This window comes from Oreochromis aureus, linkage group 3 (genome assembly GCF_013358895.1).
Source record: "Oreochromis aureus strain Israel breed Guangdong linkage group 3, ZZ_aureus, whole genome shotgun sequence".
NCBI classification, from domain to species: Eukaryota; Metazoa; Chordata; class Actinopteri; order Cichliformes; family Cichlidae; genus Oreochromis; species Oreochromis aureus.
The window spans coordinates 41,682,517-41,708,168 of record NC_052944.1 but is presented as its reverse complement, the minus strand read 5'-3'; the positions used below and the strand labels follow the sequence as shown (position 1 = coordinate 41,708,168).

At 39.8% G+C, this 25,652-nt stretch overlaps 1 protein-coding gene across 1 annotated transcript in view; it reads left to right on the top strand.

Moving 5' to 3' along the window:
• Window positions 1-25,652, top strand: part of trpc5a (transient receptor potential cation channel, subfamily C, member 5a) — a 184,851-nt gene that overhangs the window by 122,433 nt on the left and 36,766 nt on the right. Inside the window, exons 9-11 of the mRNA XM_031757781.2 lie at window positions 15,341-15,478; window positions 18,570-18,768; window positions 24,018-24,157. Of these exons, the coding sequence (XP_031613641.1) occupies window positions 15,341-15,478; window positions 18,570-18,768; window positions 24,018-24,157 (477 nt within the window). The remainder of the gene's footprint in view (window positions 1-15,340; window positions 15,479-18,569; window positions 18,769-24,017; window positions 24,158-25,652) is intronic.

Sequence of the window (25,652 nt, the reverse complement as noted above, 5' to 3'; positions counted from 1 at the left end):
CTTTTTTAACTTTTATTCAAGATGCTAAGAACTCTGAAGTTTAGATATAGAGTAAAATGGATATATTTTTTTAATTTATAAAGTGTCAGATGTGAACAGCAGTTGCCAAACCTAAAGTAAATATGAAGAAGCTGATCTACATTCACATTTCTCTGTGTGTTTATTGTTTTAGACGTTCTGGAAGTGCTTTTACTTCACAACAGCTGAGCTGACAGAAATACAGCTAAATGACTTTGTGACATTCAGTGTTTACACGGTTTGTTGTGATGGGTCGCAACAGGAAGTGTAGGAGAGAGAGCAGAGGGTGATGATGAAGGAGGGATGCTGTGATAGACAGAGCGGTGGTTATGAGCTGACATGGAAGGTGGAGGGAAGACGTGAAAAGCGAGAGACAAAACAAAACTGGAGCGAGGTGGAACAGAGGGAACCGGCACAGAAATAGAGTCAGCAGAAGAGCGAGTGAGTCACATTACAGCAGGGCGGTCAGAACATAAATTTATCTTCTCTTTCTTGTTTTTCTTTTGGGGCTTGAAGTTTGGAAGAAAAGAAATGAAGAAAGAAAAAGTCATTGTTTTAAAGTCAGAAAGAGGTGAGTTGGGGGAAAACAGAAGGAGGAAAAGGAGAGAGCAGAGGGAAAAAAAGACAAATGGGGTAAAGATTGTGTGACATTTTGATAAATGACAGCAATCAAGGCAGGATGATGAGGGAGACCAAAAGTAATTACGAAAGTGGGAATGGAAGGAGTTATTTTGAGAAGCAGCAGGCAAGGAATGAGGGAGGGAAGTGACAGAAGTATGTAAGATGGGAATTTGTAAATTTTGCCTGTCAGCACTTTTTTTGTGGGGGGGGGGTTACTTGTTACTTCTTTACCTCATCTTACTTTGTTTTTGTCGTGGACTGTGTCCGGCAGGCAGGAAAGTAGGACCCAATATGCAGACTCCAGGAGGCCAAAGTAACTCAAAACTCAGCTTTTATTGCTGGACGGCAAAAGAGCAGAAAACTAACTAAACTGGAAATGTAAACAAAGCACAAACAGGCAGAACACACAGCATAGTATGATGGACGACATGACCACGAGCAGGGGAAGACGCAGACACTAAATACAAGAGGTGAACAGGACTAAGAGGAAACAGCTGGGAGACACAGCTGACACTGATTACACAGACGAGACGGGGGAGAGCAAACATAACATTACGCACACAGACCGAAGACTACCAAAGTAAAGCAGGAAGTGCATAACTTTACAGACACAGACTCATGAGCAGGCACCTATGACATTGTGGACAAGACAACAGAGGGAACGCAGCGATGTGGGACCGGGGTAAGCACAGAACAGAGGGGCTCACAATACAAACAGAAACCAAACCACGGGATACTGAAATAATCAGAACCTAACCCAATATCATAACAAAAAATAGGAAACTCAACATGACCCAGAACCGTGACAGTTTTGTTAAATTTCAAAACCCGACTGTGTTTGAAGAAGAGACTGTATATGAAAGATGTAAGCCACTTTGTCATCACCTAAAGCCTTAAATTTTAAGCCAGAAGGAATAATAATTAGATGACTGGATGGAGCTCCAAGATATATCTCAGCCATGTTGCGTTCCAGAAATTGGATATTGGAAATCAGAAGTTGGATACTGGATCTCAGGAATGACGGTATTCCCAAGTTGAGCGCATTCTGGTAGTACGTAGGGTGGCTGTAGCTCAGGATGTAGAGTAGGCCCTCTGCTAATCAGAGGTTTGGTGGTTCAATCCCTGGCTGCTCTGGTGTGTGTGCCGGAGTGTCTTTGAGCAAGATGCAGAACCCTCAGTAGTTCTCCGATGGTCCATCACAGTGTGAATGTTAGATATGAAGACTAATGGAAAAAACTGCTGCATCACGTTCACGGATAGAGTCTGATCACCTGTTTATTGAGACACAAATCCACAACAGTGGCCATACAGATCAAGTCTTTACTGGTTCTGGTGGTTCTTGGTACTGGTATATACAAATGTTCCACTGAAGATGGTCATTTTAACCTTAAGGGCTGGCAATACCTTTTATTATAAATGACGGAAGCACTGAAGGAGAGGGTGGCAGGGTTTGTGCTTTGCTACACTTTTCCCAGTTTCCTTTTTCTGTCCTTTTTTAAAAATTACTCTTAAATTTTATGCGAACTGAAAGAAAATCACGCTGCCATTTTTGGCATTCTCCCTTCTACTGTTTTCTTCTTGTTACTCCTTGTTTTTGCTCTCCAGTGTCGACCTGTTGATTAAAGGAAGGTTTTATGAAAGAGCCTTCAATCATGACCATTTAACCCCATTTAACCCACAGTAAAGCTTATAAAACATGAATGTGTGTGTGTGAGAGAGTCCACTTGCTGTGTGTGTGTGTGTGTGTGTTCATGCGTATTTTTGTTTGTGTGCATTTGAATCATTTAAATCCTTTTCTCTCTCTTTGAGCCTGTGATACCTGTTCTCTTGTTAAATTATACATTAACTGCAGTCTCAATAATAAATGGAGTGTGTGTGTGTGTGTGTGTGTGTGTGTGTGTGTGTGTGTGAGTGAGTGTGTGACTGTATTCATTTTCATCTGTGTGTGAGGTTCAATAATCCACTGCAGGAGCTGAATAATATGCTGACCTTCATTCATCTTTTATTCACCACATCCAAATTAATTATTGCTTTAATTAATCTATCAACACATGTCCTCAATTACAAACGTACACACACACAAGCACACAACATCTGCAGTGTTTTGTAACTGGGGCATCCTGCCTTATACAAAATCATTTGTGTTTATGGCCTTTCCATGAATACGAGACTATTGTCACACACACATAAAACCTTTTCGTACAACTCTGCACAACTGTCTCTAATCCGATCAGCCAGAACCTCGACAGAACACAGCAGGACACCTCAGTAGGGCTTTGTGGGCAAAAATGCAGTGTAGCATCAGCAGCAAAGATAACTGACACATGATTTTTATGACTTTTTTTTCCCAATTTGTGTTCCTGTTTTTTAAGGTTTGGATTGAATCTTTTACTCAAATGATACAACATAGCATTGTGTTCAGCTTTGGTACAGAGCCCTATAAACCCAATTTGGGAATGAGAGCGATTTGGAAACAAACCAAAGACGACCTCTTCCATGAATGCCAATACATTTTTGACCACAAAGTGGAAACTTTCTATTGTTCGCTTTTGGCCTTGATTGATGGTGTTGAGTCAGGCTGCCTCAACTCTGCTCAGCCATAGCTTCAGCTTTTATAGGCCAGATATCAAATTACTAGTCAAGTTCTAACCAAATCTGGCCCTAATCTACAAGATGTGATCAGAAAGTTTAGAGGACAGGTTCACAAAAATCTAAAGCATCATCTTTTTTTTTTTTTTTTTACATTTGGCCAATCTAATTTTCCCAATCAGCTTCTTATGAGTTTCTAAACTTTTAACTGCAGCTACTTTTTCTTGTTTTCAATCTCTCAGTAGACCCATTATTTCTCTATCCACTTGTGCCTCTGCAACAAGCCCTGGGTTTCTTTCAGTGTCATAAAATGATAATCCTTTAACTTGACTTTAATTTTGGGAAGTTAGCAAAGCTGCAGAGAGGCACATCTGGTGAGTGGTCCAGGTGGTGAGCGAAGATTGTGTTGACTGTGAATGCTGGCACACACCACAGCTCGGATCATTTCCTGTGACTGTTCCCCCTCACATGCCTCGGGATGACACCTGATGAAAGTTGGAAGAACAAAAACAGGACAAGCATTCTTCCTTTGACCCCTCCTCACCTGACGCTCTGCCGTTGGGTTTGAAAACTTTTTAGCCAGCACTGCTCCAGACTGCTCAGGTCCCATCGATTCAAACAAACAAAACAACTTGTTTTATTTGACCAATTTCTGATCTAAACTCTTTGATCATCTCGTCCGACTTGAGACTTTTGACCTAGTTTTGGCCCACAAAGCATTTGGCACTTGTTAACCGAGCCATAAAAGCAGCCCAGGTTAGGTTAAATGTATAAGAATGAAATCTGTCCCTCATAATGTGAATTATCCTTAAAACAACCCGTTTCCCCCACATGTTAGTTTGTGTAGCCTTAACAAGTCACCGGTTGAGGGCAGGGTTGAAAATTCCGTCTAATCTAACAGATGTGAACATATTTGGCATACCTGAATACAAGAAGTGTCCTGTGTGGCCAAAACACTTACTGTACAAGAAATTTTATTTGAAACTTTGAAACTTCAGACTTGATTTTGACATTTTACAAAGAATTTGGGTTTCACTTTTGAAAGTGGTTTTAAATTCGATCAACTGATTAGCTGTGTCCTCAAACAAGTTTTTATCAACTCGGACAGTTGGCTAACGTCAAACTACAGTAACCATATGAATTTTGTTACAGGGTTGTTTATGTACAAAATGCGACTGCTCTGCTCCTTGCCAGGACAAACGTGAGAGCACGTTACTCCAGTTTTATCCTCTTCGCTGGCTTCCTGTTCCTTTTTAGAATGAATTTTAAGATTGTATGGCTTGTTTTTAAGGCTTTGAATGGGCTCGCCCCTCCTTATTTATCTGAGCTTTAAATTATCCACACCCCAGCTACGAGACCCCACTAAGGTCTTCTAATCAGATGACTCAATGTTCCCGGGCTAAAGAAATAAAGTGGATGGGACCTTTTTGGCTGTAGGCTCGGTCCTATGGAACCGCCTACATCAGAACATCAGATGTGTTCGGTCATTTAGAGACCTTCAAGTCCTTCTCAGAACTCAAACAGTTTTCTCTTGCTTTTAGTTTGTGTTGAGACATCTTGGAGCATCCCGGTTTTATTGTATTTTATATTATCGTATTCTAGTTTTTTCTTTTATCTTCATTTTCCCTTGTGATTGGTTTATTGCTACCTGAAGCTGTAAAGCACCCTGGTTAACTATTGTTGTTTTAGATGTGCTATATAAAAAAAGTTGAAGCTGAGAGGTGAATGAATCTGAGCTTGTTTAACATTTGACTGAAGTGCAATCTGACCCTAAACTTTTCCCATGCTGTTTGCCTACAACTTTTTTGATATTAAAGTTAATTATAGATAGATTTATTATAGATAAATCTAAAGAATATAATAAATAAAACAAAAACATTTTAATTTTAGTGGTTATTAAGTAATACATTTCTTGAAGATTTTGAGAAAGCAGCTTACTGTGCAGAGTTTCTGTGATCCAAAAATGACGGCACGATGCTCCATTGCTGAACTGAGCAGAATAATTTGAAAGCAATGTAAGAAAGGAGGGCAGTTTGAGTGGGTGGAGAGAAAGGAGAGCCGGAGAGATCGATAGAAAGGAAGAAAGTGTGACACAGAGAGATTTTTTTTCTAAAAGACAAAATAAAAAAAGAAGTCAGAGAGGATTAACAGAAGAAAGGCCTAGCATAAGTCAGATCAAATATGAATGCATGAATCAGCTTCACGGAGCACACAGACGCAGACAAGGGCTTTAGGGTATTTGCATATGGATCACAAGCATGTGGACAGCCAGAATGAATTAGTGTTAGCATGGCTTTGAGTTAGTGTATTGCTTTGTTTAGATTACATCAGTCTGTAGAGAAATTGAATTAACTGGTGCTGTGTAGCAGCGGTTAGCATATTTCTTAGTGGTTTGGCGGTTGAGGCAAAATGCCCAGAAATTGTATTAGCTGGAAAGTAGCTTGTGTAGCAGATTGCCATTTAGTGTCAGGAGCAGGAGGAAGTGCGGTGACCCAAGCATGTGGGGGGGAGTGTGTTAAGAATGAACTGGTTAGCTCAGCGTCTTTTGCACTGGCTGAAAATCTTTATCACACTTTGATATTGACGACACAGCAGGACTCTTTGGACCACTGACTACATTTCCCTGCAGTCGCAGTGCTTGGAGGACAAAGTTTGATGTAAAGATTTGATAGCTTGTGTATGGCAGCCTGGCTACATGCAGGTGGGCAATGATGTCACCAGCACCAAGAAAACAGTGTTATTTGAGCAAAGATGGTTTTCTTGCATGATACTACAGTGTAGGAGAACAGTTTTTGTTTAGCGACTATTAACGTTATGGATTTATTTATTTATTTATGGGTGTTTTTAACAGCTTAAAAATCTGCATAATGTCTGCAATATCTGCAGTTTGAGTGTTTGTATTATCTTTATTGCTTAATAATGATTAAATAATCTTAAACACTATAAATTGGGCATAATCAGCCCATATTTGCATTCTTTTATCAACTATGGGTTAGAAATGCTAAAAAAACAATTGTGGAAAGATGAGAGGAGACAACTTGTTTCATTAATGACTGTGTGATTCTTCCCTTCAATGGTCATAAATACGACGTTGCTTTATTCAGTATGAAAGAGTCTGAGCTGCAGTGAGCAGAGGATTCTCAGTGGAAATTACTTTTCTAGGTATGTTACTGAGAGGAAGATGACTGCTGAATCATTTATAAAGGTTCTTCAAGTTGTGTTTATTATCAAACATCTCCACAAGCATCAGCAACCTGCAGTAAAAAACACGAGCAGCCAGTCATAGATTGCGTTTCCTTAATGCGGGCTACATTTTTTAGGAGGCCTACTTTGCTTTGTCTGGTTATATAACTTAGCTGTGATTCAAGTAGCCAGGAGTTCTTGTTTCTCAGCATCAGCACAAGTGGGACTCCGGCAATAAGTAACGGAACTAAAGAAACAACAAAAAATAATGACATCAAAAGTAAACAATGCATGTTTTCAGTTTTTCTTCTGTCCCTTTAATAGTTATCTCTCACTGTATCTCACTGTGAGTCCTCTGTTTGTTTGTGTTCCCTGTCTACATATATAATTTTTCCACAGATTACTTATGGGTCTTTTCCCACTGTCATTATTTAGTTCAGCTGTTTGTTTGTTTTTTACTTTGTGTCTGGTTTATATTTAGTCTTTATTTTTTTATATTTAGTCTTAGGCTCTGTGCCCTCTCTTTCTGTCTGTATCAGTTTAGTCACACTGATCTACGGGTTGCACATTCAAACTAAATGTGCAACCCTGGTCCTTTGGCAACTGGTTGCTGGAAGTTGCTAAGAGAAATTAGTTGCAAAGATGGTTTTTTCAGTGCAGTGCTGCACTGAAAAACCATCTTAAGATTGCTATGGTTTATATTAGAAAAGAAAAAAAAAAGATTGGCTGCCTGCGGTTCGGATGGAAGACAAAGACTTGTCTGAAAACACACTTTTCAGTTTTACTGCCACTTGGCAAGTAGTTGGTGAGTGTTTGCAGGCAAGTTGGTATATTCCATACATACTTCTTTGTGACTAATTTCACTTAGCAACTCCCAGCAATTTCCGGGAACCGCTCATCAACGGGTTATGAAAACACATTCTTCCTTAGCAACAAGTGGTTACCGTGGCTTCGCCGACTAGTCTGTAGACCTGTGTGACTAAACTGACAACTGAAATTGTATTAGCTGGATGGTAGCGTGTGTAAAAGCAGCAACCCAAACATGTTGAGGGTGTAATAACAATTAACTGGTTAGCTCAGCTTCTTTTGCATTGGCTGAGACATAGGAGTCTTTGGAGCGTGACCAGTTAACACAGTGCTTGTGGAATTACGTTTAATGTAAAGCTTTGGTAGCCAGTTTGTGCCTAATCACACACCAACCAATTTGGAAATACACAATTTTCCCTAGTAACTGATGGGCCTATAGTGGATCTCCAATCGGTCTCTGGGTCTTTTTGGCTGAGGCTGAAGTCACAAGTCGTCCATGTCTGGAAAAAGTTTGAGAACCACTTCTTTGTTAGGAACATCGTGTTCCTTTCCTCAGGTCACATAAGAGCTGCTGATCTCTTGCAAACAGAATCCTGTTTGCATCAGCGCAGGTGTGCCAACAAATTAACCAATCAATGAACACAGACCCGCTTAGGGAAAGAACAAAATAGATGAACAAAGTTGAAGAACACGCTGCCAGCCATCAAAGTGGCTTTAAAGGAACGTGAGGACAAGTAATGTACATGACTAAAAGATTCAGAGCGTTTCTGGATAATGCTTCGGCACATTTGCCAGATCTTGCCTCTGTGGGCTAAAGTAGGACACAGAAGTCAAGTTTGAATTCTTGTATAACGGTTGCCGTGCCCATCACGTAACCTGCAGAGGCTTCCTGAACAAGCGGAAATGCAAATAATGTAAAAGCCTATTCATCTCGCAGCACTCCAGGCTGCTGCTCCTTTCAGCAGGTTAACATGAGTCATCACAACTCGACCGAGCCTCTCTCTCTGCGAGGAGTTTAATAAAAAGGAGTTTGGGTCCTTTTTGGAGAGCCTGGTTTCACACTCTGCTAATTTCTTTGTCTGTGCCAGCTCCCTGGAGTATCTGCTGGATGACTCGGTGCATTTATTAGTGATGAAAATACTTCTCGCTTTTTTTTTCTTTTCATAGTCTGTCCTTATCATCACAACTAACAGGAATGAAGACGTTTCATAAGGAATGCTTATCTAACATGAGTCTTAACTGGCCACTGCGCTTCCCTTCAGCTGTAATTCACTATTAATGCTGGTCTCTGTGATTCATTCCTCCATTTTTCTCCATTCACTTTGCAAATGTCATTTGAAACTCAGTGGGCTGCCAGCAGTGCAGATTTCATGGTATATTTTTCTTGCTGTTGTTATTGTGTGGGGTTGTGGGTGCATGTGTTGCTGCGTGGGCGTGAGTTGTTTTTTTGTTTTTAATCTCTGTTCATGTCTTTAAATGTTTTATGAAAGAATAGAGGCAGTGAAATCTTGATAAACAAGCTGGCCTGACATAAACCTGGCATAAAATACACATTTTCCAGTGACAAAAAGGCCGAGACCTGATCAACGCTGACTTTACTTCTTTTTGGGGGGAAAATTTGAATCTTGTTGTTACATTGTGTTGATGCTTTGAGAGATTAGAAGATATTGTGTGGTCATTATACAAGAAATATAAGAAAACGGTCTAAAACAGTCATTCAGTTTACAGATTAAAGTGCCTTTGAAGAATTTTGTTTTGCAACAGTAACTTTGAGGTTTAAAGTGATATTTTATGATATTAATAAGTAAAATAAGACTTCAGTGTAACTTTTTTAAATACACTCTTATAGTTTAGTTAAGCAGCTCAGTGATTCAGTACTGAGAGTGCTGCTGTTGTCTCTCAGCACGAGGCTCCTTCTCTTTGGAGTTTGCACGTTGTTCTTGTGCTTAAGTAAAGTTTCCTGGAAGCTTTGGTTTCTGCCCCTCTGAAATAAAACTGCTTAGTTAATGCTGCTGATCTGGGCCCACAGGAAGCACATAAAATATATATTTTCAATATCTTATTTTGTGGCCTGAGAAATTGTCTTCTCAGGTTGTCCATTCCACTCCTGTGAATTCTCAGGAGTACCTTCTGTTCTTCACATTAGACACAAAGACTAAACTGATCAGATTTAAGATGCAATAAAAATTATCCAGGACGGATAAGGAGAGAGCCATGGTCCATGGCCACCACCTCCAGAAATCATCCCATTTGTGGGACTTGTTTTAGTGTTGCACTTGTTTCCACTTTCATTTGCACAAAAGCAGCTGAACTGGATTCACAATGATTTATGGTTTCTAACTAGACAGACTAATATACCTGATGTTTAACTGACTTTGTGTTATACTGAGATCAACGGTCTTCTTAGTTCTCTTAAATGTTTTGAGCCATGTAACTTGATTTTATGATGATCTTCCAGAAAGATCTGGCCTGTAGTGAGCACCGTAAGTCAGGAAGACAGTCGGAACGTTGTGGTTGTTTTTTCACATTTAGATTTGACATTTTTACAGACACCCAGCTGCACACTCAAATTAGTAGCGGCTTGGCATGGCATACAAGTAGACTTATTTTTACATCGAGAAATGCTGCCCCCTGTTGCCCATTAGATTTGACCATATCCTAAGTCCCAAAATTTCCCACTTCTCAATTTTTCCCCCCACATTTCACCATGGAAACATCTGTATATTTCTCAAAACACGGAAGATGTGGCTTTTTTAAATTAGAAATTTTACATTGGCTAGATTTGCTTTGGGTTTTTTTCCCCTGGATTGGTTGCTAAATTTTCTCTACAAGAAACCCCCCTTGTTCACATCCCTTAAAGTCATTTTCAGACAACTCTTTCTTGCCCCGACCAGTAAAAGTACTGTGTGTTATGTAAAGCTGCTATTGGATTAGCATGAAAGAGTGTGGTTTCTGTGCTGCAGGCACACTGAGATTAAGTTTAAGACTTTATCCTCTGCAGTTTTCACACCACTGACCCAGCCTGCTGGGAGAAGGAGGCAAAGCGCTGCCGGAGAGAGACCGTGGTAATCAATTTAAGTTGGACTGGAAATTCGTCATGGTGGCGCAATGACACTTTTCCAGTGCTACCATGAAAGACGAAGAGTGTGAGACAAAAGGAATTTCGGTACAAGGCAGCAAAGCCTGATAAGTATCCATGTGTGGTTGCTGTTGCCATTAAAAAAGAGCCCATTTTAAATGTATACTGTAGGGTTGGGCAGTTGGGTGAATATATCAGCTGTTTGTGTTCATTGCTCGTATTTTGTTATATGTGATATTTTATTTTGGATCCTGGATCAATTAAATTTAGAAAATTATTAACTTGTACAGTGGAATAAAGAAATGGGTCCCAGAGCTGGCAGTTACATTTGGGCCATATTAACAGTCTGGTTTTGGGGGCAATACTAAATTACTAAAGAAACTGATGGTGCCTGCTTCCTTTCTTGTCAGTATTTCGAGCAAATGTATCAAGCTGGAGGCCTCATATTAATACAGAACCAGATGTATTAACCAGTGTGGAAGTCTCAGCTGCTGCGTCTGACAAGTTACGAAGCTAACAATATATTCCAGAGCACATGATAGCTAAGCTTTTTAGTGGTACCACCACGTGTTATAAGTTATATAACATGACCATTTAATTATTACTTTATTAGCGCCCTTCTGCTAGTGCAATTTGGCCAAATTAAAACCAATCTTAGGTAACCATCTATTTTAACCATTTTCTTCTTCATTTTCTTGTAATTAATAATAATAATAATGATGATAATAATAATATTTTTAGGGAGACAGGTATGTATGTCCTGTTACTAGAGCTGGAACTAGAACTACAGCTGAAGCCAAAAGAGATCGTTAGGAAGTAAAAAAATTCCAATCATGACGACGTGTTAAAGACATATTGAAAATGATGAATGATGCTACATATGCTGCATTTATTAAATCAACCTAGCCACCTTTTTTTTTCTAAAGATAAAAAGAAGAATATATCAAAAGATAATATCTGTGGGAATATTGCTAAACTGATCATCGGGGCTTGAATTGCCACTTCTCTCATTTGTTCCACTTCAGTGGGAGTTTGATTGTCTGGGATTTGTCACTCATCCATGTCTCAGTGTTGATGCAAATAAAATGTGGATCTCTTAACCTAATGTAGGTTCAGACAGGAAAATCATGTAATTTGTATCCCCAGTTCAGCTGACCCGAGTCATCGCCCACCACACGCTCTTTTACCATTCACTGCCTGGATCCAGACAATGTATTTCTATCATCTTCCTGCTACTGGCTGACTGACCGCTGATGATGAAATATACCACCCACCACCCCAGTTTTTCCAGAGTGTTATGTAATTTATTCTGATTCATTGTGAGTTTATAAGTTACTTCAGTGATGTCTCACGTTGTTCTATATATCCCAAAAACAGAGTTATGTCTGAGATCTGTTTGCTTCTTAGGTTTCTCCTTCCTGATCTGCTCTGACTTTCTGATTGGTCTAGAGGCCATCTCAAATGGTGCTGTTACATCAGCAAGTGTTTTTGTGTCAACAGTAAACCATGACAAGCATATTTATCAACTGGGGCTCAGCAAAAATCGAGACCAAAACAGGAAAGGAGAGAAAGGAGCAGACTGCTGTAGTTTAGTGAAGCCAAAAGATCAACTACCTCATTAGCATACTGCTGCCATGGAAACAGGATACCATGCTGGAGCTGAGGGAGGATAGGAAGATAGATGGAAGAAAGGAAGAAGGGTTGAGGAGAAGAAATGCGACTGAGCAGAAAAGAAAGACAAGCGAGCAAATACAAAGTGAGAAGGACGGAAGTGGAGACCGAACTCAGAGGAGGTGGAGAATCAGTTGAGAAGAGACGCAATGTATAGAAGGGGAGAAGAAAAGAGGAATGGGGGTCATATAATGAAAAAGAGAACACAAAGGATGACAATGAAAGAAGATCAGTGATGTAGAACAAAGAAGAAATAACACTGAGAATGGGATGTACCAAAGACAACTGATTTAACGAAGAGGTGAAAGAAATTGAGGGGTGGAAGAAAACAAAAATGCTAAGTAGGTGGAAAGAGGAAAAATCAGAAAATCTTCCTATTTTTATTTGTGTTATACATCACATTTAAAGCTTTATCTATATAGGTCCAAATCACAGCAACAGTCAATAAGCTGGAAGTCCATACAGTTAGTCAGAACTTTGCATACTGTTATACTACATAGCATTAATATGTATTATTTATACTGCAGATTTAAACAATAATTCAACAGTGTAATAAAAAATGTAAGAATTCCTGCTGCTTGTCGACACACACTAACCCTGCAAACAATGTGAACCTTTTTGTTTCCATTGAATATGGTTAAGTGACATGAGTCCTGACAAAGGACTCATGTGTAATCTTTACACTTACAAATGCTCCACAGCGAGCATCATACGGGGAGGCTTTATCTTCCTCTGTGAGGTTTTATGACAAACCAAAGGTTACTTTCAGCCCTGACAGGTTTGTAGCTCCTCTGTTGTTTCCATTTACATCTCATTACAGTTGAACCGCTAATACTGTTGGCATTACACCAAAGGCTGTTTGTCCCCATCAGACCTTCAGGTGCCCTCTGAGTCACCAAGAACCATTCCTCTTTTCTTCCAGTCTCTGACTTTTTCCTCTTATTTTCTTTTTCCCATTGTGTCCTCCTTTTTCTTTTCTGCTCCCTTCCTCTGCTTCCTTGCTCTTGCCAGGCCCATCTTTCATTTTCTTCCTTTCTTCATTCAGTATCTTTCAATGTATTTACTTCCTCCCTTCTCATTTCTGCTTTTTGGTGATTAGTTTTAATCTTGGTAGAAATCCCAGGACTGTAAATTACTCTCATACTCTGAAAAGGCTTCAGAGACTGAAGGTTATCAATCACCCCGAGTCGTGTCTGTGTGTCTTTGTATGTGTATAAGAGAATGTTAATAATGTGTTTCTCCTTTAAACAAACATCCTTTTAGATAAATGAGCTAAATAAACATCCAGCTCAATTTGGCACATCCACCTTCACACAAGGACGGGAAACTGTTATGAACCAAACATTTAGCTAATAGATTAAAGAGGAAAACTGCTCAAAAAATAAAAGTCAGGATGACACCTGAAGCTGTCAGTCAAAAATTAGCCTCTGCTACTTTTGACGGCTGAACATTTGGTGATAACTGCAGATTTCTACACTTGCTTGTGTTTTTTTCCGTAAGTGTGGGCTTGGAGATAATTGATCCTGGCATATTCTGTCTGTACTGTCCATAACTAAACATAGGCTCTCTTTATGAGACTGTCTGAATTTTTACCAGCTTTGCTTCAAACATTGCAGCATCGTGTAGTATAGAGCGTGGAAAGAGCTGTCCATGGTGCTGATCTTGTGATGCACAGTAGGTAGACAGGAAAGAACAATCCTTGCTGGGATTCCTGCTGGTAAACAGCCATTAGGACTAGTTTCTTTGTGTGTGTGTTATTCCTTAAAAAGTAGCTGGGGCTTTTATTTTTGAATGTAACAGGACTTTTTTGAAGAAGGCTTCTATTAAAGGCAACAAGGCTCTTTGTCATGTTCAAGAAACCAGTTTGAGATTATTTGAGCTTTGTGACATGGTGAGTTATCCTGCTGCAAGAAACCATCAGTGAATGCGTACACTGTGGTAGTAAAGGGATGGACATGGGCAGCAACAACTGGGGTAGGGTGTGGTAGTTACAAAAAATCCAGTTGTGCCAAGATAATATCCCCAACACCATGACACCACCTGCAGCACCCCGGTGGTATAATGGTGTTCAGACAAGGCAGGATTGATCCATGCTATCATGTTGTTTACACAAAATTGTGATCCTACTACCTGAATGTCACAGCAGAAATCGAGACTCATCAGACCAGGGAACGTTTTCCAAACTCTTATTGTCAGTTTTTGTTGAGCCTGGATGAACTGTACCCTCCGTTTCCTGTTTGAGCTGTGTCGCCCGGTGTGGTCCTCTCCTGCTGTAGTACATTTGCCTCAAGGTTTGACATGTTGTACATTCAGAATGACTTTTCTTCCTCATTCTGATTCTCAGTCATCAACAAGACGTCTTGGCTATGTCTATATGCCGAAGTTTGAGCTTCTGCCATGTCTGTATGAATGTTGTTGTGTAGCTGACTGACTCAGTTGTTGGGGTTTTTTTCTGCTCTCTGGCTGTCAAAGACGTGTCTGGTCTGTTTGAGTGTCTTTAACTGTTTGGTATTCCGTCTTAAAATGTTTGTTATTAATTAATTCCTCTGCCTGGCTTAATGCACTGATACACCAGTGGATACAACAAGATAAGGATTCTAAAAACCCTGGAAAATTATCTGCAAATGTTATCTGCTACGTGTTTACCAGCAGCCTCGTTTGAAGACCTATTTTTCTTTTTACTGTACTTTGCTCTTTACTTTTAAATCCCTGGGGGAAAAACAGTATGTTTGCATTGCTGTGCAGCAGTGTCGAGTTTAATCACATTAGCTTCAGGTGGATACCTTGTTCTCTTGTGATTGGTTAGGGGAAATCAAATCCCAACCCCAGTGGAAATCAGTCAGAGGAGTCGATGTCACAGTCGAGATGGAAATGGACTTTAACAAGATGACAGTTCACTCTGATATCCGACTACTACTAATAGAGGACACACTAATAGCCACTCATGTTTTACTCTGTTGGGAATGTGTGACTGTGAATAACAAAATGATTTAATTACATATAGATGGAATGATAGGAGAAGGAGAAAAGATGAAAGGGCTGCAGCCTTCTTGATTTGAGAAAAATGAATAAAGTGAAGAAAGAGGAGATCATATTTGGTGATGGCATCAGGATCAAATAAACACCACTGAGCAGTCGGAGACAAATGTTTCCATGAACTTATTAAGCAGTCAGGCTGATCAAAAGTTTTTAAAGTGTAGCCTGATGAGACTTGGGAAGTAGTAATGTCAACTCTGCATAAAGCTGTTTTTATACAAGCGGTGTCTTGCCCCCCCTAAACCCCCTGTATGATTAATGAACTACTTTAGGGCTTTTCAGGGCTTTTTCGCATATACTAAACTGCATTTCCTCTCCCTGTTTTCCTCTTTCCAGTTTGTGGCACAGCCAAACTGCCAGCAGCTGCTGGCCACACTGTGGTATGATGGCTTCCCGGGTTGGAGGAGACGACACTGGGTGGTTAAACTGGTCACCTGCTTCATCATCGGACTCTTGTTCCCGGTCTTCTCGTTGGTAAGGAAAAAGGAACAATGGGAGAACGTAAGAGGATGGAGAATATAGATTTGAAGAAAGTGGGTAAAAAGACGACAATAGATGGGGAATCGAGATTTCAAGAAGCAAGGCAGGAAGAGAAGATGAAAATATAGATTGGAAAGGAATTTAGAAAAATGGAAATATTGAGATTCAGGAAAGTTCAAAGGAGGAAGAGGGAATTAGAGAAAATAAATGAAGAAGGTTTTGTGAGAGATAAATGGCAGGAGGAGGGGAAAGACAGACGAGAAGAGGAACTGACAAAATGATCATTTCCCTAGAAAGGAGAAAGACAAGAAATCAAGGATAGACTGAAGGAACAAAGACAGCTTAACAGTGAAGGAAGAAAATTGAAATGTGAAGACAAGGAAATCAGTGACACGGGGAAAAAGACGAAATAAAGGTAATAAAGTCAGAGAGCTGATGCTACCAAACTGCTGCTTTTTCAGACTGTTTTCAGGTAGTAATTAGACCAAAGTTACGGTTTATTGACTGAAGGACGATGGAAAATAAGAAATAAGGTTTTGAAGAGGAACTTGAAGTTAACAGATGTCACAGACATACAGACTGTGTCATATATATTTAATCTGGTTATTTTATGTTTTAAAGGATTTCGTTTCAGAAAAATTTCTGTTTATGCTGTTGGTACTGCAGTAATATGAGCCAGCTAAATACACACAGATGAACTTCACCTGCAGTCTCGACTCAGACTTATGAGTCAATGTGTGAACTTGCTGAGTCATTAATGCTGGGATGCAGATAAAGATCTGCTTTTGTTCATCTTTTAAAACCTTTGAGTTTAGAGAAATTGAGAAACATTTAAAATTAAAAAATTAAAAAAAAAAAAAAATTAAGACGGTTAAAACAAAATTCTGTACAAAACTACACATTCATTTCTATTCTTGGGTCATGGATCATGGTGTTCCACCTTGGATACAGGTCTGGGCAAGCCTTTAATTGATGAACACCTGATGACTAAGATTTACCCTGTAGGGTCCAGGTGGGCTAATCTCCAACATGCTGCATGGGTCTATCTGACCGCAGCAAGGGTTTGTCAACCATGCAGCAATCGAAGGTGGAAGACAAGTACAAGATCAGCAGCAGATATGAGGCTTCTCCAGGTTTTGATGCCCCCCAGAGGGGGGAAGAGTTTATTTATTTGGGAGGACTCAGAGTAGGGCTGCTACTCCTCCACGTTAAGGGAGCCAGTTGAGGTGGTTCAGGCATCTGATTGGGAAGCCTCCTGGGCACTTGCGGGGAAAAAGTTCTGGGAGGTCCCTAGATAGAACCAGGATACACTGGAGAGATTGTATCTCTTTGGTGGCCCGGAAACGCGTCAGGGTTCCCCCAAATGAACTGGAGGAGTTGGTTACGGAGAGGGAGGTCTGAGCTTCTCTGTTTAGGCTGGTGTCCCGACCTGGGTTCAGATAAGTGATGCAAAATAAATGGATGGATGGATGAAACTCAAACTGTTGATAACAATTATAAACTAAACAAAAATGTCTAACAAAATGACATCCTGAGCATCCCAGTGATCAGCCCGGTAACAGCACATTTAGCCTTTGTCCAAGCTGACAAAGGCTTGGATAACCTTCACACAGGCGGTTGTCATGGTGTCATATTAACACTGTGAGAACAATTTTTTTTTTTTGTTTTTACTTTAAGGTTATTGCTCTGAACTCCAGGAATACTTTAAATGATTTATTGACACATCCAAGAATGTGCAGCAGGAAACTCAATAGATATGCAAACAAGGAAGAGATCTGAGGCAAAGGGAGAAAACCACAAGTCACTCAAGAGGGAGAAACAAACTTGATATCTTCAGGAGAATTACTCGCATTAGATTTTTGTACTTTGACGAGCCAAAGACAGTTTTGTACAGAAATTTGGTGCTTGCCTTCACTGCCATGTGCTGCTTCCTTTCACAGCCTGGCAGGAATGATGGGCGGTTCTAAAATGAAGAGTCACATGACAGTTAAAGGGCACAGAGTCAACTTACATACTGGCTCTTGTTTCCCGATTCCCCACTAAAGATAAAGCCAGAGAAAAGTAAATATTTGTTTGCAGCACATTTCAGGGATACATTTTCAACATAACTCTGTTAAACCTAATAATTGGTCTTGAAGTTCGGAGCCATCTTACAGGTTTTCTTCAAATGTTTCCTCCGTTTTAGATGAATGCTGTTAGCTAATTTTTAATGTTAGTTTACTTTTCTGTCTTTCTATGAAGCTTGCGAAGGAAGAATAATTAGAAGAGGGGAAAATATTTGCACCTCTTTCCTCTCGTTTATTACTGTGACCTTTGTGGTGTCTTCAAAGACTCCGACATGTAATCTGGTCTTAATTGAGGTTATTTACACGCCATGTTTTTGCTGATGTAAGTGAGATAATTAACATAAAGTGCTTACATATCAATAATCAGAGTGGTGCCACAGTGGGGTTAGGTATTAATGTTTTAATTGTGTATTTAAGCACATCTCTCTCTCCCTCTCGCTCTCTTTCGGCCTTATTGTTTCTGAGTCTGTCGACGTGCGACTCAGTTCGAGTTAAAAAGCATCTCTGGCGTGACTCAGTGTGCCGAGGTTGCCAGCAGCAAGTAGACGAGCAGAACAAGTAAACAAGCATCATAGCGGCAATAACGCCGGCGATAACAATAACAGCACTGACAGATGAAACACAAGGTGACGGTGGCTGAGCATGGACATTTATCGACTTGCATACATCTTTTTTTTCCTTTTGAGCTGAAATTGAGGGGACAAAACCAGTTTTAAGGCATCAACAAGCATCTGAGATGATGTTTTTTGTACTTTTTTTTTTTTTACAAATTAATCGTTACATAATGTCTAATTTCTTGTTTGTGTTGCTATGCTTTGAGAGTCACGTCTCTGCAGACATTCAGTCCTGTGTTTTTATGCCTTCAAGCCACTTCCATCTGCTTTTTTCTTTTTTTTTTTTTGGTCATTAAAGATCATTTAATAACAAAGCAGTCTCTCTCTTATCTTGTCTCTCTTTCTTCTTTTATGCTCTTACTCAAATCCTTTCTTTTTCCATCCCCCCCCTTCCATCCTCCTCAGATCTACCTGTTGGCTCCAAAGAGCGCTCTGGGACGTTTCATTAAGAAGCCCTTCATCAAGTTCATCTGTCACACGGCGTCCTACCTGACCTTTCTCTTCCTACTGCTGCTGGCCTCGCAGCACATCGCCCGTACCAACCTGCACATGCAGGGACCCCCACCCACCATCGTGGAGTGGATGATCCTGCCGTGGGTGCTGGGTAAGTTTTCAGAGTATTCCTCTGTGCTTAAAAACTCTGTACCTGCTGAAATGATCTGGGTGTGAGGCCGCTCTGTTTGTGGCTGGCCTTTCTGCAGCTCTGACCTCAGTTCTGTTGGAAGTTTCTCTGTAATTCAGTCACATAGCATCCCTTACACTGGCTGGTATCCAACAGGGGTTTGCATCTTTACAAGGATTTTCATGATCTGACAGATGTCTTCTGTCTGCCTACAAAACTAAGTTCTGCCGAGGGCAAGAACACAGTTTAAATCCAGCTTTTAGAGCCTTTGTTGTTCTGCTCTACTGGACTTAAAGACTTTACAGACGGGGACAGTAACTCTCTTTTTTTGTTTATTCTGCTTTTTTTGTGTGTTGAGAGAAATGTGTGCCATCAGCCACTTCAAATCACACTTTGAAGACGTGTTTTTCATGTGATAAAATAGTTGAAGCACATGGGTTTTGTGACACAGTCAATGAAAGTTAAAAGTCCTGTTTAACGGTCACAATTTCAGCACGATAAAGAGGGGCTTTTTCAAAGAGCAACTTTACATCTATCCTGGTAAATGGTGATGTTTTCACTTCAGCTTACCTTTATTTCACGGGTGGGCAACTCCAGGCCTCGAGGGCCGGTGGCCTGCAGGTTTAAGATATTACCCTGAGTCAACGCACCTGAATCTGGAGAACTTCAGGATGTGTTGAATCAGCTGTGTTGGATCAAGGACACATCTAAAACCTGCAGGATACCTGCCCTCAAGGCCTGGAGTTGCCCACCACTGCTTTATTTACATAAAGGCTTTTTTTTACCTTCCTGTTTGTTCCTTGGGCAGTTCTTCCCTATCAACCTAATGGAACATGAAAATAGGTGTTAACCTTGCAGCATCATTATACTCAAAAAGGCTATGAATACATATGTACATGTTTTTTTTGTTTTTATTTTTAACACATTTCCAAGAATTTCCTGAAAAATCTAGAGGTGAAAACTCAATGTATATATGAATGAGACTGTGAAGAAAGACTTGCGCGTCACCACAGGGAACTGAGAGATCTGATTAATGTTCTCAAGTGTCTGACAGCTTTGAAATTTGAAATCAGTTTGACAGCGTGGTGTTGTGACGCGGGCTCACCCAACCAGTGGAGCCCCCTCCACCACTGCTGCAGCCTCCGGTAGCTGCTCCCAGCAAAACTAGCAGCGTCTCAGGCTAAAGCGTCACGGTAAATTAGTCATTTTCACACATGAATTCAGTTCCACTTGGACTTTCTCACATGTACCACACAATGATAGGTGTGTTGACACTAGTAGAAGTGCTCAGCTGGGTTTAGCCAAGGGTGTTGACTGGGCAGGGCATATAAGAGGGGGGACACAGGGCAAACGCCTGCTTGAGAAAAATCCAAGTGAAACAAAATGCGTCTCTTCAAACCATGTGAGAATGTCAAGTCTACTTATTGGGACCATAAAAAGTAAAAACATGGAGAAATTGCTGTGTTCTGGACTGTTGGAGAATTTACATTCGTTTCACGGCTAGTTGCCAGCCCGTACATACCTTTGCACATCTATAGCACCTTGCCGCACTCCAGAATACTAAGAATTTTTTTTTAGCTTGAACTTATAACATACTGCTAGTAGTTGGTTCGGATCAAGGTCAGATCGCATTCAAACCATAGATTAAACCACTCTGGAGTTCATTTGAAGCTGTACTAAGACCACCTCTTCCAAAGAGTCTCATTCCACTGACCTTTACCCTAAAATTAACCCTATGTTTGTTTGTTTTTTGTTTTTTCTTATAAAATTGCTCTCCCAAGTCTTGACAGTCCCAAAACAAAGAGTAGAATGATTCTAACAAACATGCATAAAACACTAAACATTTTTTGATCTTGTCCAAAATGCATGATTGGTTAGAACTGCCAAATGTCCAAAAACGCTCATGCCTGCACTGCTATTGTCCATAATGTGGATAACAGGCTCTGATGAAGCTGAACTGGAAGTTATATAAACAAAGATTCCAGGCTCTGCTGCTTCAGTTTTCTTTTTTTTTTTTTCAGCTGTTATGAGTTTGACGGTGTTACAGAAATGGGTGGGTAACCTTTAAAACATCAGTATAGAGGGACCTACATGGCTGGAGGAAGATTTGGGGGAATCTATTTCAAAACTTGCCAACTACAGACTGACAGTTAGGGGACTTTGGGACTTGACTCAGGAAATGGTGCATGGAGAGGGTCAGTGGAGTAACATTTGACTGTTCAAAACAACCGACGTCAACAGGAAACGACTAGTTTTGTGAGCGTTTTTCAGCTGTTATTGAAAGTGCATTTTCTCTAAATTTAAACGGTGCTTACACACATTTTGCACAGACAAACAAAATATGTCACACTTTATTTCTTCATATGTCTTTAATAAGTGACTCATATCAACTATTCTAAGCAGAGCTCTAACGACTTACTTCACATTTAAAGTCTTGAATGAGTCACTGCCCAGCAAGAAGCCAGACTTTCTCCTCCAGACAGTAAAAAAACAACCAGATTTAAATTAATAAAGAAAAACTTATCTGCTTCATTTTTTTCTGTTTGATTGCTAATCATCAAAAGGCCCCGGAGTGTGTCTGTAAAAGTGCGTGGATGTGGGGGTGCGTGGTCGGCTGCTTTCAAGCCTGTGGAGGAGTTGGTTTTGTGTATGTGTGTGTGTGAGAGAGAGAGTGGGTAGGTGGGTGGGTGTGAAATGAGTGATTACATCTCCATCTTCTCTCTCAGAGCTGACACCAATCATTTCCAAATGCAATCCATAATCACTTGGAAAAATACAAAACCATCTGCTCTCTTCCATCATCTCTTCCGCTTGTTTTCTCCTCGTTTTTAAAGTCTCGGCTACAAAACATGTTTGACAAAGAGAAACTTGATTTACCATTAACTGGTTGTCATGTTGATGGTAAAAACTGGAACATTTTCTTCTGTTGCTTCCTTTTGTAGTTATTTCAAATGAGAGGCTGCACTAAATACCAAAGAATCACTGTGGCATAGTTGCAAAATAACTTAAATGTTTTCTCCCCAGAGTTCAAAATAAAGTTCAGCATGTCTGTCATTCTTACAGTCTGTGGCAATACTCGTCTACGTATCTGTCTAATGTTAAAATACATATGTATGCATTTATTTAAGTTCAGATTTAGTACCACACAACAATACCTCCATGTTTTTCTGCAGCACAGTGGTCTGTATGGTTTTTCATTTTCATTATTTTAGGTGATTTCTAATATATTTGTTTTTCTGGACCATTATGAGTCCATTACAATGTTAATTTTTAAATAAGAAAAACAACCAAAGCTAAAGTAGCATTATTTTTTAAGTTAAATTTAATAAAAAAAGATTAGGAAGACTTGTGACTGAAAGATGAGCAACAGGTAGCTCAAAAATTATTTCCAAAAACTCCTTCGTCTCAAATAAACTTTAGATTAAATGAAATATAAGCAGCATTAACATTTTCTTGCTGTCAAAAATCAAAGTATGGTAAGGTACGCTGTACCAGAATGTTATTTATGGAGAGACAAAAGCTATATTAAAGGTGGTCTGTATACATTTATATAAAAGTTCTTGTGTTATTGGATATCTCTGAAACGATCACTGCATTCTCTTTAAAACTGTTTGCATGGAATTACAAAAAAATGTAGAAATATTTCAGAAATTGAAATGTGTTGGAGTTGATTTATATTTAAATTTTACTTTCAAGAGGGAACGCTTGAAAGGTCTCCAAAATATGACTGATCAGCTGTCGGTATTCACAGCAGGTTCATTTGTTCATTTTGCTGGAACTTATTTCACCTATTTAATGCTGTAAGAACAGAATATAATAGAACAGAATAGAATAGAATAGAATAGAATAGCCCTTTATTGTCATTGTACGTGCACAGCAAAATTAGCGGGGGGGGGGGGGGATGATTAAAATGATTCTGTCTCCTGTACCCAAAGATGTTACAAGGCAGCATTTATGAGGTTATATAAAACCTGTTTTTTATTACCTTTAGAATAATTAAACTTTTTCCATTAAAAAAAACTATAGAATTGCAAATCTCAGTTCTTCATTTGGGGCTTAATAAAGTAATTTTGTAGATGTTTCCTGTTTATAATGTAAATGTAAAATAATGTTAGCATCTTGTATTTGAATCACATAAAAATATAACCCTTCTGCTTTATATGCTCATTACTTTATTGTGTATAATAATGACATTTGGAGTGTCCAGATGTGACTAAATGATAATTAAGATAATAATTAAGCTTGTTTTATTAGTTTATTTTTACAGAATACTTACAAACCCTGATTGCAGTTCATAGCAACAGAAAATTGGTAATCAGGGTACTCGCTCTGCTCCAGTAAATGTAAATCTTATCATGGGATCTGTGGTCATTCTACAGTACACTTGACATATAACATAATACTTGAACATCATTCACACTTTGCTTTGTGACAAAACCAAGAGCCAAGAATCCATTGTTTGGGATCTGTTTCACATCAACAAATGACTATGACCACTCTGGTGATATTGTTTGTTGTTTCTAAGAATAATAACTATGTTTGGATTTGTTGCTGGGACAGAGTTTGTTCACAGATAAGAAGAACGCAGTGAGCAATGAAAGAGGAAGAGAGTCGTAGATGTTGTAAAAACCCCTGAAACTCCCAGAAGATTGACTGAGGAAATAACCGTTGCTTAGTTTTCATACTCCATTTGCAGTTCTGCAGCTTCTCTCTAAACAGCCACAGCAATAATGAACCACACACCAGCTCCGTCTTTTAAACATTACTAGGCAGTAGTAACGGCCATTCTAATTTGCCAAACCCATGGGAAGAACCAACTGGAAGATCCTCTGGTGTCTTATTTCCTAGAACACACCAAACCACTGACCCACCGTGCCGCAGAGGCAAACTGATACGTGAAAACTTGGGATCCAGGTTAACCAAGGCCATCTGTCTTAAACATAACCTTAAAAACCCAGAGCCAGATATTCCAGGGAGAGCGTATTAAATAGAAAATGACTTGTGCATTATTTACTTTATCTAAAGCCAGTCATACAGAACAAATATGCTGGCTCTCTGCTTACTGCTTCGAGGCCGCTGACAAAGGGAAATATTCAGCAAAACTTTTCTCATACTGCAGAAATGAGGCAAACAAAAACCGCCGATGGATGACATTAAATGATCATATAGACACAACTGTGTGTGTGCATGTAAATAACCAGCTCTGTGTACACTGTGCCTGTGTGTTTTAGGTTTCATCTGGGCAGAGATTAAGGAGATGTGGGACGGGGGATTCACAGAGTACATCCATGACTGGTGGAATCTGATGGACTTCGCCATGAACTCCCTCTATCTGGCCACCATATCTCTGAAGATAGTGGCCTATGTGAAGGTAAAGTTGAATGTGTGTATAAGAAAGAGGGGAGGATGAGGGGAAGGAGGATGATGGGCACAGTGAAAGATATAAAGCATTAGTCAGTTTATGAGGTAATCAGTGCTTAATGTTCTTGCTGGGAGATGAAACTAAAATGATACTGAGTAACATGCTGATTGTGTAATGATGCATTCATGGAACAGCAGGAAACAGGCAAAGCTCAAATGTCTGTTAAACGCTTTTGTTTGCATTGTGTGGAAGAAGAAAGATGACTGTTAAACAATCCGAATGTGGAGATTTTACTGCTAGCAGTGTCGCAGCACTACAGTGCTCAGCCATAGCATTAAATACACTCATAGAAGGCGAGAGTAAGTAATGTGGTGATGGGAAATCCTTGCATTGAAATGCTAGCCATGATCTCCACCAGCAGAAAAGACGCCAAGGCTTTAACGTACCCTCCTAACTCCCCAAAGTCCAATCCCATCGACAATTTCTGAGCTGCACAAGCCCTGTCCATGTGGCCCCACCCTCACACTAAAGAGTGAACTTCACATCACCCTTTGGTCACCTGTTTTAAAGCTTCTGTTTTACTTTCTAGGTGTTATAACCATGTTGTTTTTGGGGGGTCAGAATTGCTCATATTTGCACTGCAAATCCATGCTAGCTTGAATAGCTGAAAGCTATTCAAGCTAGCATGACTGAGGCTAGCATGACTGAGGCTATTCAAGCTAGCCTCAGTCATGCATGCTTAGAGCCTCCTGGCAACCTTTTAGTTGCTAGGGAAAGTTGTATTTCCCAACCATCTGAAAAGTAGTTGCTCAGGGTTTCTGGAAGCTGGTTGCCAGAGAGGTACGCAGTGCTGCATCTTTATTTAGATATTGTTTACATGCTAGAAATTTTCGCCCATTGCTAGGTGGTTACTAAGGATGTATAATTCAATAAATGAGATGTCATTGTTATGAAATTAAAATGGTAGAATGCTTTCAGAAGGTGTTGTAGGTGTGTAAAGACTTAAAAAAGGTTGTTTTTAGCTAGGTCTTTGCCAGGCAGCTAGATGGTCTATATCATTCATAATTTAAGGTTTGTGGATACAATGTAGAAGTTGCGGTCATGTTATGCCTATAATTCTTTTATATAACAGTGTAGGTACATAAATGTTGCTAAGCAATATGATGACATCATAATATCTGATAATGGAAAGAAGTTTCAGGAGCTTAAAATCTACCTGTCTGTAAAGCTTGGCTGCTCAACTCTTGATGTTGTAGGAAGAGTTTGAAGACAAAGAAACAGATGAGATTTATTCTATTAAAATCCATTTGCATAAAAGCATTTCTTTTTTATGGCTTTGGTCATGCAATAACCATTTCCCGCTGCAGTGTCCCATACATTCACCCAAATAGTAGAAATGACAGCTTGCAGATGCACAATAGTACATGTTAACATTAACTGACCATAAGAGAGACCATGCAGAGAACACCGCCCAGTGCAACACCACTATGGGGCCCTTTGCTCA